Source organism: Dermacentor variabilis, chromosome 11 (genome assembly GCF_050947875.1).
Source record: "Dermacentor variabilis isolate Ectoservices chromosome 11, ASM5094787v1, whole genome shotgun sequence".
NCBI lineage: Eukaryota > Metazoa > Arthropoda > Arachnida > Ixodida > Ixodidae > Dermacentor > Dermacentor variabilis.
Window position 1 is genome coordinate 7,691,933 of NC_134578.1, and position 14,140 is coordinate 7,706,072.

At 45.9% G+C, this 14,140-nt stretch overlaps 2 protein-coding genes across 4 annotated transcripts; both read right to left on the reverse strand.

Moving 5' to 3' along the window:
* Window positions 1-45: 45 nt before the first annotated feature.
* mRpL14 (mitochondrial ribosomal protein L14) lies at window positions 46-9,116 on the reverse strand. 2 transcript variants are annotated; one of them, XM_075675189.1, is made up of 4 exons: window positions 8,996-9,116; window positions 8,454-8,616; window positions 7,056-7,206; window positions 46-768 (listed from the first exon to the last, which is right to left on the reverse strand). In XM_075675189.1, the coding sequence occupies exons 2-4, from the start codon at window positions 8,519-8,521 to the stop codon at window positions 544-546; spliced, it is 444 nt and encodes a 147-aa protein (XP_075531304.1). In that variant the 5' UTR covers window positions 8,522-8,616; window positions 8,996-9,116; the 3' UTR covers window positions 46-543. The 2 variants fall into 2 exon arrangements, with proteins under 2 accessions (XP_075531304.1, XP_075531306.1); XM_075675191.1 differs by lacking the exon at window positions 8,996-9,116 and adding an exon at window positions 8,678-8,698.
* A 15-nt stretch (window positions 9,117-9,131) lies between these two features.
* Window positions 9,132-13,906, reverse strand: LOC142564253 (uncharacterized). Of its 2 annotated transcripts, none has more exons than XM_075675176.1 (3): window positions 12,688-13,906; window positions 10,022-10,439; window positions 9,132-9,506 (listed from the first exon to the last, which is right to left on the reverse strand). In XM_075675176.1, exons 1-3 carry the CDS (start codon window positions 12,819-12,821, stop codon window positions 9,132-9,134), a joined length of 927 nt encoding a protein of 308 aa, XP_075531291.1. In that variant the 5' UTR covers window positions 12,822-13,906. The 2 variants fall into 2 exon arrangements, with proteins under 2 accessions (XP_075531291.1, XP_075531290.1); XM_075675175.1 differs by having other exon boundaries at window positions 10,067-10,471.
* Window positions 13,907-14,140: the final 234 nt, after the last annotated feature.

Here is a 14,140-nt window from a genome sequence, read left to right on the forward strand (position 1 = left end):
AAATGTTGCCATGCTCCTGCTTTGAGAAGAATGCTCAACTAGATGTCTAGAGGAAGCACATTTTAATGTTAACCCAAACAATATTTCAATGTTTGGCCTACATTTACATACTAGATGTCATTGGCTATTCATACCTGAATATGTAAAATCATTTCTAGCCCACCACAATGCACTGCTGGTGCATAAGACTAGCCTTTGCATATATGTACACACGTGCACACACCCCCGCAATAGAGAGAAAAAGTCATGCCATGACAGAGTTTGTCAGTAGAGGGGTCCACCGTTTTCTGAAGCTTCAGTAGCAGTTTATTTCTAATGGTTGGTCGCTTTCGACCCACATATTTCCCTTGAACTACTTCCTCGAAGCCTTTGTAAATTTGCGAAAACATTATCTGCTGGCGAAATATGGCTGTGTGTTAAAAGGTGCTTTTACTAACAGTGGCTACTTTCCTTGACTTAGCGTCCTCTGAAACTGTGCTCTGATGTGGGAAAAAGGTGCCAGACAAGTGCAGTCACTTCCGCAGAGAGCTTGAACGAGTGGCTTCAGACAAATCGCGAGCAGAGAGCCAGGATCTTGGAGTAGCGTGGTTTATCACCCCGCAGCAGTGATGGCAGGGGCACCAGAATGCGGGTGCCCAGTGGGTTGCCGCTGTCGTCGAGCAGCACCATGTTGTTTGTGTCGTAGCGAGGCACCAGTGGCCGCTGTTTCATGTGCTTGCAGCCCACGACGAAGCCCCTCTTCTTTTGGCCGAGGATTGCCACCAGCACCTGCAAGGCAACACTCTGTGACTGCAAGGAAGGGAAAAATTTCAATCCGCCAGACAGTAGAACAAAGCTACAAAGGACACCCACACCGGTTCTTTGGAAAGAGAACTTCGTAGTTGAAGAAAAAATGTGTCCTGATCCGGAAATTAAACCTGGGAACAACGCGTTTCCGGGGCAGTTGCTCTGCCATCCGAGCTAACCAGGAGGGTAGCAGATCGTAGTGTGAAGCCAATATATTTCACAACTGCAAGTGCATGGACACTACGGCAAATCAGTTTTGTGGAAATCCACAAGGTGCAGGAAGTGTTATGAAATTAAAGAACTGCCAACCACTTCAGTGTAGTAGGAAGCTGCAAAGAAACCCCATATGGTTCTTCAGAAAGAAAGCTTCACATTTGGAAGAAAAAACTGCAGTTTTGCCTGAAGGGTAAAGCAGTGACAACAGCAGCTATATCTAGCGTTGCGCTTAGACTACTCCGGTGGTGTTTTGAATATATACACAGGTGCGACATGATGGTGGAACACTGTCCACATGGCAACTCCCACTGACCAGGAGGAACGGCACTGTTGCAGCTACCGAGCAGAGTTTCAAGGTGGAGCCTTCCATTCCCATTCAATTCTGGGGAGTGGAGATCTGCATAATTGCAATCCTTTTTTTTAAGGCCTCAAAATGCTGAGAGCTGGACCTTTCCCACTACTGGAGTAGGTAGCTGAACTGGTATATTCAATTTCTCCAATTCCAGCAAATAAACCGCATTTTGTATAGCTGTTTACTATTTGCGCTTGCGTGCCTAGTGACCAAAGCAAACATATTTTTGAAGTCTTAAGAACAGAACAAATAGTGTTACGTTCCATTTTTCTTTTTCTTAGTCAAGAACAAAAACATTGGTCTTACCTACCTTAGGTTACCTGTTTAAAGGGACACTAAAGGCAAATATTAAGTCAAACTAAAGTCGTAGATTAGTACCTGAGAATCTCTAAGGTATCAATATTATTGCGAACAGAGCCTTAATAATCGAGAAATTGAGGTAAATGCAGTGAAATGAATATCCTTGGACATTCAAGTACTTGCCAAGTATTCAAGTACTTGATGACGAAGGTACTCCTCAGTTGAATTCTGTCACTAGTACTCGACCACTTTTTGCAAAAAATATCTTTGTATTGTATTATAAGACTGAATAAAATGCTACTTGTCCAGTTCTATTTCATTTTCAGAAGAAAGAGCTCATTGAAATTACCCTTGACGAAGACGGGGGTGGCCGAAAGGTTTTGCTTTTGCTCAACTCCGCGCTGCCCACGCTTTCGCATTTCAGTAGTTTTGTCATCGCGTAGTGCTGCGCAGGTTTTGCTGCCTCACGAAACTCGCACAAACTGCAAGTAGCAAAGAATTCAACTTCCATATGATATCACGAGATGCCCGAATGGTCTAGGCCACTTGACCAAAAAGCATCTGCAGCGGCGAATCCACTGTTCTGTCTTGGGTCGGTGCTGCCATCTGTCGGGCACGTTTTAATCACCGACGGCAGCAAAGGGTGGTGATGGCGCATGCAATGTCACCACTCCCCTAGTTGGATGGCGGGAGATATAAATTTTGAAGAAGGTCTTCAGACCCTTCAGATGCAATTTTCTCATAAACAAAGTCTTTTCTTGGCACAAAACAAGCGTTGCGAGGTTTGTGGAATGGTATGAGGTATGAGGTAAGACTTAGTATTTGCCTTTAGTGTCCTTTTAATCTTTCTATTATTCATTCGAGTAAAGTGAAGTATAAATATTTCAGTGGCTATTTAGTTGTAATTGCGAGAAAAATTTGTTAGGATTAGGTCACGCCTGTTTGAGGTCCCGGATCCACGGTTTAAACTGCATTCACAACACTGGAAAGTGTTGTTCAGGAGCTCACTCAACACACTTCCTGTCTCAAAGAGCGAAGTGCAACTGACGATGGACTGGAGCAGACCACTGAGTTGCACTATGTATATGTATATCTCTACCACATGACCAGCTTCCCACACTTAATACATACTTTTTACCACTTTGGCACTCCTAATGCTTTAATAATCTTACACCATGTCCCCCATAGTGGATCAGTGCAATCTTATTTGACAAAAGCGCAGGCAAGCAAAGTTAAGATGATGGTCTTCAAGGAGATTGTTGCTGTCACAGTGTGTTCAGAGCAGAAGAAATAGCTGAAGTCTGCTACCTTTCTTGGTTACATGTACTGGCATAATAACATACACAATATTTCAGCACACTTCTCTGATTACCTGTTATAGCATCTTCTGAATAGTTGACAGTGTGTGAAAATATATTGCAGGCTTTCCAAATGCATGGACTTGTGCATGGTGCAATTGCTTGCGACATGGCTGGTTTTGGACCGGACAGCGTCATCATAGGCCAAGCATACTCTTGGTAAATCGAATAATCCTTGGGAACCTAACTACTTAGCTAAATGCTAATGAGTTCACTAAAACCAAGGAGTTAACGAACTTAAACCCTTAACAAAAAGAGCTCACTTTAACTAAAAGTTACCGGCTTTAAGTTAATTGCAACACTGTCACGAATATTACAAGTTTCCACATCGTCAAAAGTATAGAATGTGAAGAATGCTGTAATGTTAATAATTGCAGTGACAGAGGTTACAGCCTATAGGTAGATACTGAAATGCCATATTGAGTAAAAGTTGAGAAATGTATTAAATTGACCAAATCTAGTTTAGTCTAATTGGGAAACTTACTGGTTTTGTAGTCTTGCTTAGGAAAAGCCCTAATGGTGAAACAAGAAATGAAATTGATTTCATACTTTCTGCTGATCCCAGCATAGTGCAGGATGTTCAAGTAATAGGTAGGGTAAAATGTAGTGATCACAGGTTAGTGAGGGCCAGGATCCACCTCAATTTAAACAGAGAAAGAGTAGAATTGGTCAAGAAAAAACAGGTCAACTTAGAGGCAGCAAGGGTAAAAGCAGACAAATTTAGGCTGGTACTTGCAAACAAATATGCAGCCTTAGAACAGAGATGATGATGACATAGAGGTAATGAATGAAACCGTAACGAGGCTGGCTTCAGAGGCAGCAATTGAAGTGGGAGGCAAGGCACCAAGGCAACCAGTAGGCAAGCTTTCCTAAGTAACAAAGGACCTAATAAAGAAACAACATATAATGAAAGTGTCCGACTCAAGAGATAATGTGGAATTCGCGGAACTCTCAAAATTGATCAACAAGGCGAAAATAAGCGATATTCGAAACTGTAACATGAGAAAAGACTGAAGAAGCCGTAAAAAATGGACGCAGCCTGAAATCAGTGAGAAGGAAACTTGGCATAGGACAAACCAAGATGTATGCACTAAAAGATAAGCAGGGTAATATCATCAGCAATCTCGAAGATATAGTAAAAGCAGCGTAAGAATTCTATACTCACCTTTACAGTACCCAGACGACTTAGGAGCGCTCTATTCAAAACAATAGTGACCAGTATACAGAAACTCCTCTTATAACTAGAGATGAGGTCAGAAAGGTCTTGCAAGGCAGATGGAGGAGACATAATGCTAGGAAAACTGGTGGCTCTTTATACGAAGTGTCTATCGACTGCAAGGGTCCCAGAAAACTGAAAGAATGCAAACATTATACTAATCCACAAAAAGGGCGACATTAAAGAACTAAAAAATTATAGGCCCATTAGCTTACTCCCAGCATTATATAAAATACTTACCAAAAGAATCTCCAATAAAATACGGACAACACTGGAATTTAGTCAACCAAGCCAGCCCTCCAACCTTTGGTTGGAGGGCTGGCTTCAGGAAAGGTTACTCTACAATGTATCACATCCATGTCATTAACCAGGTTATCGAGAAATCCGCACAGTACAATAAACCTCTGTATATGGCTTTCATAGATTACGAAAAAGCATTTGATTCAGTAGAGATACCAGCAGTCATAGAGGCACTGTGCAATCAAGGAGTACAGACCGATTATGTAAATACCCTGGAAAATATCTACAGAGATTCCACAGCCATCTTAATCTACACAAGAAAAGGGGGAAGATAGCTATAGAGAAAGGGGTCAGACAAGGAGACACAATCTCTCGAATGCTATTCACTGCGTGCTTAGAAGTATTGAAGCTATTAAACTGGGAAGGCTTAGGAGTAAAGATTGACGGCAAATACCTCAACAACCTTCGGTTTGCCGATGACATTGTTCTATTCAGCAACAATGCAGACAAGTTACAACAAATGATTGAGGACCTTAACGGGGAGAGTGTCAGAGTGGGACTGAAGGTTAATATGCAGAAGACAAAGATAATGATAAATAACCTGGCAAGGGAACAAGAGTTCAAGATCGCAAGTCAGCCTCTAGAGTCTGTGGAGGAGTACGTTTACCTAGGTCAACTAATCACAGGGAACCCAGACCATGAGAAGGATATTCACAGAAGAATAAAAACGGGTTGGATCGCATATGGCAGACATTGTGAGCTCCTGAATGGGAGCTTACCGTTATCATTGAAAAGGAAAGTATAAAATCAGTGCATTTTACTGGTGCTGACATATGGCGCAGAGACTTGGAAGCTGACAAAGAAGCTTGAGAACAAGTTAAGGACCATGCAAAGAGCGATGGAATGAAGAATGCTAAGCATAACTTTAAGAGACAGAAAGAGAGCAGTATGGATCAGAGAGCAAACGGGCATAGACAATATTATAATAGACATTAAGAGAAAAAAATGGCGCTGGGCAGGTCATGTAATGCGCAGACTAGATAACTGTTGGACCATTAGGGTAACAGAATGGGTACCAAGAGAAGGGAAGTGCAGTAGAGGACGGCAGAAGACTAGATGGAGTGATGAAATTAGGAAATTTGTGGGTGCTATTTGGAATCGGTTGGTGCAGGACAGGAGTAATTGGAGATCGCAGGGAGAAGCCTTCATCCTGCAGTGGACACAAAACGGGCTGATAATGATGATGAGTCTCGCTTAATATCAACATTTAGTGCTCTGGCACTATGTGTCCATTCTGGAATCTCCAGCTCTTATTCTATATGCCAGACTGGTGCCATAATTTCAATCTGAGTCTTCGAAAATGTGAAACAATGCCGGAATCACTGCAACTTCGGAGTTGCCACTCTGCTACCAAGCAGCTTGCAAGTCTCACAATGGTTGCACGATGGGTGTCACCAGTGGCGTTGCAGGTGTTGCACCTCGATGGTGCGCAAGATGAGACCGCCGACAGGAACAGCACATATAGGTGCTTTTCGTCCAAGAGGTGCCTAGGTCACGCGAAATGAACCTAGCTGCCTTGAGGCCCCTAGTATCCATGGTAGAGTGTATAAGCGCGACTGGACGAAGCGCCCCTAGTCCCCATTCTCAGCGAAAGATTGCAGACGTTGCCTCCATGGCCCAGGTAACATCTCCGCTGGCTCAGAATCGCCAGCTCGCCGGAGCAGGAGGCACACTTTGAGAGAATGTCTAATTATTCAGTGTTGTTCAGGGTCCCACAAAGCAATACAAGGCGGATGAACATGTTTGTGTAATTGAGTTGTGTAACAGAATGACAGTGACTACATTGAAGACAATCATTTTCTACTGCGGCCATGCGACCCGATAGTTGGGTTGTACTTGGGCATTGAATAGGCGTTGGCTAGACAAGCATGGGATTGTGATGCAATCAGCAACAGTGTATAAAACCGTACGGACCTATGTTTATGCCATATGTCCAATGTTAAAACAAGGATGGCATTTGTACTCCGGTGAAGAAGTGTTAAAACTTGATTAAGTTTGGCCGATCATGAAATTGGAACTACCACCATGGTCAGTAAGATGAATGAAGGAAAGAAGACAAGAAAGTGGCACGGTACACATGCATCAGATGCTTTAAAAAGCTGAATGGGCTTGGAACAACAAGGGAAGTATGCGTGTGATTGTGGTTTAATGGTTAGGGCACTGAGCGGCTGTGCTTGGCAGCAGAGGTTGAATTCCATTATCAGTCTCACATCAATTTTCTTTTTGTTGAAACGAGGAGTTTTTGACACACATGTTGGTACAAACTGTGTTTAGGCAAATTTGCTTGTGTAACATGCAGCACGTCATGTTTTCTTTTTTTTAATTGGGTGGAGGCACCTGTGCAGATTGCATATTGAAAGTTATTGGCCATCGAGAGGCTGGATTATAGGCAGTTGCCTATAGTCCGTCGTCTAGTACAGTTTATCAGTGGTTCTCATGGCATTTTTTGTTTAGAATATAGTAGCTGAACTTGAGTGCCGTCGAAAGAATGGCACGCTGTAACCATGCCCTGAAGGCTAGTCCGCACCTTATCGCCAATGGTGGCAAAGCCAGTCTTGTTGTACACATGGATGATTTTTGGTGGCTTTCCATCCATCATGGCCTGGCGACCCAGTGCGCTGTTGTCCACGACTCGGAGGCGCGACATTTTCTGCAGGTGCTGTGCCACTGTACTTGTGCTGAAACGAAAAATTCCGAGGAACACTTGGAACCATCGAGTGACGATACTACTTCATCAACATTATCCTACTTGAAAGAAGTACTTTAGTTATATCAATTCTTTGCCTTAAATAAAGGAAGAAACACTTTGAACATAAGAAAAAACACTCGCAAATGTCAGAGTGCCCTAAATAATTTACTGCAGTACTTTGTTACTACAAACCAGTTCCAGTTTTGCTACAAAGGTGGTGGATGCCACATAGTGTCACAATACATTGGCTCGCCCCGTTCCTGCGATCACTGCAACTGTCACAAGCAAGAAGAGACAGAATCAACCAATCAAATTTATTTCCAATTTGTACAAAAGCAGAGGGTGTCAATATTGAGAAAAAACGAACATAGCACGTGTCTTTACTTCTTCACATTCTTCGATGTGGGTCGGCTCTCACTGGCAGCAAGTCGTGCTTTTTTGTCCACTTTCATTTCCCTTTACTCATAATTTCTACGATTCCATAAACTACAGCAAATAATATTCCGTATGCTTTCGTTACATTCATTATCTGCTGGCTTTGTATGGATGTAACATTCATTCGGGTGCATGAATGGGATTGCTAGGTCATGTGAAAGGGTAGCAGCTCCTTGGTGAAGTCATTAGCACAGGGCTGCCGAGTCTTGTCTTTATTTAACGGGTGTGGATGTTGTGCCGGCAGAGTAGCTCGAGAGAAATTTAGCTGGCAGTTCGCCCCATTGGTTGGCTTTCGTCGGACCACGTGGGAAGTGAGAAGCTGCGCTATTACGAAGTGTAAAGAACATGTCATTATTTCTTATACTTTGGCGGCACCTCCATGACACCAAAGGGGCAACAGGGTCTGAAACCGGGAGTGGACCAATCTGGGTCCAGCATTGGTACCCCCGGTGTTTCTTGGATGCCACAGATATCCTGCGCCGCCCGGTTTATAATAATCTCAGGTGCCCTCCTGAGGATTCCGTTTGGTGGTATCTGACTCCAGGCGTGACCGTAGCTAGCCAATGAGGACAAAGTGCCGGCAAAATATCTTTCAGGCGACTCTGCCGGCACGGCAGAATATCCACTCGCCCTTTTAGATATTGATTACTACAGACAACCAAGTACTTCCCTTTCTCCGACCGACCTTGGCGCTGTTCTGTACCATATGAACGGCAGTAAGACGATAACAGTCGTTCGGTCCCATAACACTGCTAGGAATATGGGTAAAGACCAAAATAAGGGCGCCTTTCGATAACTCACCTGAATCCACGCTGGCGAATACAGTGGCCCAGAAGTAACATACCGGCACTCACGGCAGAGCGCATCATTGTTGAGAGGAACCGGGAAGAGCCACTGACAATTAGTGCGCCGGCGCCCGGGTCAGCTGGTGCATCTCATTGCGCGAACTTCACTCGAGTTATCACTGCAGACGAAGGTGACATTGTAAGTACTTAACTATAGTACGCACACTTCGCTAGCACAACCTTTTATCTCTGTATTCTTTCGGCCTGGTGGGCGTCTCTGACACATCATAATTAAATCGCGAACCTCTAAACCACTTAGGACCCAGAAAGGATCAAAGAAGAGGCTGAGAGGTCCTGTGACTGCAGTTTAGCGTTCTTTTGGTCTGCTAGGTGGTCGGGTGCTTCATATGCTTCTGACGCCAGCTGTAGCACAATCTGGCGCTTGTCCGTCTAAGGCTTCGTGTGCTAATTGTAACACGAGCGGACTTTATTTTTCATTCAAATTGTTCAACAACGACCCTACAATAACATGAAGAAGAAGAAGCAGAAAATACGCACCATGTGAGCGCGATGAGCAGAACGCAAATTCGCTTGGATTGAAATGGATTGAAGCGGCTGAAGCTGGATTACCCGTGATAGCGATGGCGATGTGGCTGACGCAGGCGAGTTCAAGCAAAACGAACGGGAGGACGACCTAGCCGCCGCCTGCTGCTGCAGCAGCTGCAGACTCCCAACAGAAGAGCCCATTGCCAACGTATCCGGCGCCGCATACGCAGTAGCGCGTACGACACGAGGCGTGCAGTCCACACTGCGTGTGTCTTGTGCAGGGCGCCAGCAGCTGGCTGTCGGTGGTGTCTGATTCGACTACGCCGCGCTTGACTCTACCGCCGGTTTGTAGCAACTGGAACGGGCTCTGCAGTTCGGGCAAGGGCTCCTCGATGGGTTCGCGCAGCCTGAAGCGGCGCCGTGCCACTAAAAGGCCCGTTGACGAGTACACGGAGCACGCGAGCAGGCCGCCCTGGCTTCGCCGCAGGCCCGTGATGCGCAGCGAGCGGCCTGACCGGCTCACCTGCGAGCAGATCAGGGGCGGCTATAAAAGGGGGCAATGGGGGGCCACCGAACCTCAACATATTGTCGTGCACTCCCACCCCTCTCAACTATTATGGAGTGCCAAGTGACGTAGTGCCCTCCTGCACCCCAGCGAAATAAATAATCATGAACTATATGTGAGCCGGTGCATTATCAAGATGGCGGGTCCAAGCATTTGGTCCAAGACCCATAACCATCATCGTGAGCATAGAAACTACGGCAGCTGCAAAAAAGCAGCAGCCGACAAGAAACACGTGATCGACAGTACTTCATATTGGGCTTATGCATAGCTATCAAGAGGGGCAAGATTAAAACACAGAGTTAGTCCTGTCGGCCGTTCCCGTCTGCTTCGTCTGTAAATGTGTTAATTTGCGCCCTTCTTCAAAGATAGCTACGTGTTTGTTCTGTGTGCTTATTCGCAATCGTCTGCTAGATGTTCTTTTGTTGTGTTTCTTTCTTAACGTCAAAGATTTTCGTGAGGATCAAATGACGCACATGATTAGCCGTACAGCACGTGGAATCCTCCGTGCACGAGCGTACCCGCATGTTGGTGGCTAGTGGCTGGTAATCCCAGTCCCAGCGGAAGTGCAGTGACTCGAGCGGCAGCGTGAGGTAGTGCTCGAGGTTGATGGTGAGCTGGTCGCCGCGAAACACGGGCCCCAAGTCTACGGGCAGTAGCTCGAGGCGGAAGCTGAGGTTGCCCAGGGGTCCCGCCATGGCCTCCCAGCTGTTGGGTTCCAGGTCCGAGTCGGTGATGGGCGAAATGCGCAGCTCACCGGCGCCGATGGCTACGTTCCACGGGGCCGTGTCCGGTCGCAGCTCAACCACAGCGTCTCCGCCGCCGTGGAACGACGACCCGTCCAGCGCGCGGTACCTCCGTCGCCACGTGACACGACCCACGCCGGTACCAGCACTGCGCAGCCACAATGTCACCGTGTCGCCCACCTGCGGCCACGGTGACGATGGCAGCCAGCTGCACAGTCACGTCTAAGATCCCTTAATTAGACTCGTCATGAATGAAGGGCCCATATTTCTGTCATATTTCCGTCCCTCTTCCTCATTCCTCACTCTGTTGACCGAGGTCCAGTTGTCAGCGGCAGGCTGCAAAGTATGGAGGTACGGTGGCAGGCCCCCAACAGGCCTTTCATCTTCTCTGTCAATCAATCTCCCTTCCTTCTCCTCCGACTCCTCCACGTCCTCATTATTGCTCTAGCTCGGACTGTCCATATAGAGGTGGCAGTATTGTTCGGATTGTTGTGAAATGATTATATATATATATATATATATATATATATATATATATATATATATATATATATATATATATATATACTCGCGGACAACTTTCTGTGGCTATGAAGGGAAGCTATGGGCGCGTGGCTGCTGCACATGTGTTACTGCGCCAAGTAGTCCGGCAGCGTTCGACCGTGCTTTTGGTTGCTCGGAACAGATGCTGAATCGACGCGATTTCCATGAGTGATGGTTTCGCGTTTGCCCAGACGCGGAAGGGAAAAGCCGCAAAATAAGTAAACCTGTGCACACAGTGGTGTGTTCTGTCTTATTTAACAGTTGCTAATAAGGTGTTCATGTTACCTCTTCCCCAGCCTAAACTAACGTGGATTAAAACGCGAACTCTTTTCAGAAGCACTCTCACTTGTGCGCGCTTTGCGTCCTTAGCTGTCCCTTCATAGCCTCAGAAAGTTGCCTGGGAGTATAGTCCTGCATTTCGTCCTGGAACCTGCAGCTCGCGAGATCGACATGATTCTTTGGACGCTTTGCGACAACACACACTTACTATATATATATATATATATATATATATATATATATATATATATATATATATATTAATGCTCGCGTCATTGCCATATTAATGGCAATGACGCGAGCATCGCACGCGTAATGCGAAGACGTGGGATCGTTCCCCACTTGCGGCAAGTTTTTTCATCCACTTTCATTGACGTTAATTTATCATTTCTTTAATTCAATTAGCAAGTACAAGTAATTTTCCATATGTTGTCCTTGGCGTTTTTGTTTGTTGCCTTCTCATGATATATGGTATATGTGGTACATGGTATATGTGTCACATGGTATATGCGGCTCTTCAATTAATGTTCACCCCCATAGTAAGAAATAATGCACACCGCATTAACGTCGCCAATCATCTCCAAAGGATGGATGCACTGCCAATTTTTTGCTGTCTACTTGTCATATTGCGCCATTCAGGATCTTGCAAGGCACCACCATTTACAGCGCCTTTGTTTTCTTCTTTTTGTGGATGTAGCGCACCATCATTTTCGAACGGCGATATTCACAAAAATGGTTGTCTGCTTTGCAGTTACGCTAAGCCTCCGTTCTGTATACGTGTATAATATGTATACGTGTATACGTGTATATATGTATACGTGTATAAATTTCAACTCTCTCGGTTCAAACTATTTGCACGAGGGCAGCCCGGGCTTGAAAGTAGACGGGTTAACTGCAGCTGTGCGTGTCATCCATTTCGTGCAGTGTGGCAAAGGCTCGTACTGCTGTCAATCGGTAACGAGAACCGGCTGCATGTTGCAGAGAATGGCTTGCACATTGTGTGCTGTACTAGTTGAAGGATTACACGCCTTGTTGGGCTCTAGTTAGTGAAAAATAGGCGCTCATCTAGTCTATATACGGTGGAATCCGGATAAACCAAAACTCGATCTAAACGGAAATTCCGGATAAATGGAACAACGTTATCAACTTTGGTTGGCCGCGCGTATGCTCAATGTTCTCAAACTTCGGTAAAACGAAGTTTGATCTTTTTGTAAGGTCCAGTTAAACGGAACTTTAACCGGAACCATCATGCACAGCATCGGAGCATGGGACAGCAAAAATACTTCATCCGTGTGTGCTTGCGTGTCAATTTGCGTCTCTCTTCCAAAAGCGTTACTACTAAACCTCGACACTTCCATACAGTCAGCGTCACGCACCGGAGGGCCATCAATGGCGGGAAATGGAGGAGGATTTCTTCTGGTTCTCTAATCTAAATGCCCGACACAACCCCTAGCTAACTTCCGCTGCACGGGAGGAAGTTGGCGAGTATATTACGTTGGCGGGTACTGGTGGCGAGTCCGCAAGGCGATAGACGCGTAGCATGCATTGCCCACGTGCGGCGCGGTACTACGTACCTGTCGCCGAAAGAAGCAGGTGCCCGTGGACGCGTCCCACTCGTCGCAGGGGACGCCTGGCTGCAGCGCCCTGTCGTCCTCCTGGTCCGGCAGCGCCGCGGCAAGCCACACGGCGGCGGCGGCCAGCCAGGCATGCCGCATGCCCGACACTTCTTCTTCTCGATCACACCATCTGTTGTTGTAGCTTTGCCCCTTCGTATAGTTCATTGCTGTTGTTGCCTCAAAACATGGCTCATAATTTGTATGGCAGCACATGCCGAACGTGATGATGATGCTCGCTATATGACTCCAAAGGTTGTGGCGCATAACCACCAAAGGGGAGAACTGACTAAGAATCGGGCAGTGCATTCCTCTTCCTGTGGTGTTGCTTTTCCAGATCATATTCCTCAAAATTATTGCTATTATTATTTTAACCCTTGCGCCGCCAGATTCAAGGCCGATCCCCCAGAGTAGGTTGCGCCAAGTCACTAAGGGACAGCAGCATCCTCCCGCGTGCACGCAGTGTTCACTAGCTCCCTCCACCTTTCTATTTCCTTCTCCCTTACACCTCGACTATAGGGTAGCATACCAGACGGTCGTTTAGTTGATCTCCCAGCCTTTGCTTTCCTTCTCTCTCTTTCCCTTAGGATAAATAAAAGATAATAATATACTTTGATGTTTCACAAATTTGGTTGGGTACGTACAAGACATTCCTCCAAATGCATCTTAGCATGAACTGAACTATACTTCAGTTCGGCAGGATGCTGCAGCGCATCCTGACGGGCTGCATCCGGCGCATCCGGACGGCCCTTGCATTCTGGAGAGGGTGATCGAAACCCTCAAGCTTGCCCAAATTTCTCGGCTCCGGCGGACGAGGTGGATGTCCTCCAGCTCACCTGGACCTGTCCGGGAACACGGGCGGACTGCGAGCGCTGTCTTTCTCAGGCGGAGGGACACATACAAAGCAATGAAGAAATTCCCATGCTCCGTTGCAGGGCCGTTTGAGTGGAGCGTGACGATGCGTTTGGCTGCATCATTTTTGCAACCAATTGCACTGCTCGTCTCTGCAGACCTTATAGCCTTCCACGCGCACGAAGTCCAGGTGGGAACCATGTAGAGGGAAATTATACGGTCACAATAAACTGTTTAACTATATATTATTGTATATATACATAACTAAGCAGCAGAAGCCCCACGAACGCGTATGTTCTATTGAGAAGCGTCTGGTTTCCTTTCCCGCGTCCCCGAGTGACCTGAAACCACAGCCGGAGGGCGCGGGTAAGCTAATCGAATATTTTGCGACAACACACACTTACTATATATATATATATATATATATATATATATATATATATATATATATATATATATATATATATATAAATATATATATATATTAATGCTCGCGTCATTGCCATATTAATGGCAATGACGCGAGCATCGCACGCGTAATGCGAAGACGTGGGATCGTTCC

Coding starts and splice junctions, on each gene's coding strand:
- mRpL14 (XM_075675189.1), bottom strand. CDS start 8,521: ATGATGCGCTCTGCCGTGAGTGCCGGTATGTTACTTCTGGGCCACTGT. Junction 7,207..8,453: donor ATTCGCCAGCGTGGATTCAG/GTGAGTTATCGA, acceptor TTTTCGTTTCAG/CACAAGTACAGTGGCACAGC. Junction 769..7,055: donor TTGCCACCATTGGCGATAAG/GTGCGGACTAGC, acceptor GTTGCCTTGCAG/GTGCTGGTGGCAATCCTCGG.
- LOC142564253 (XM_075675175.1), bottom strand. CDS start 13,068: ATGATCTGGAAAAGCAACACCACAGGAAGAGGAATGCACTGCCCGATT. Junction 10,472..12,687: donor CCTGCTTCTTTCGGCGACAG/GTACGTAGTACC, acceptor CCGTGGCCGCAG/GTGGGCGACACGGTGACATT. Junction 9,507..10,066: donor CACTAGCCACCAACATGCGG/GTACGCTCGTGC, acceptor ATCTGCTCGCAG/GTGAGCCGGTCAGGCCGCTC.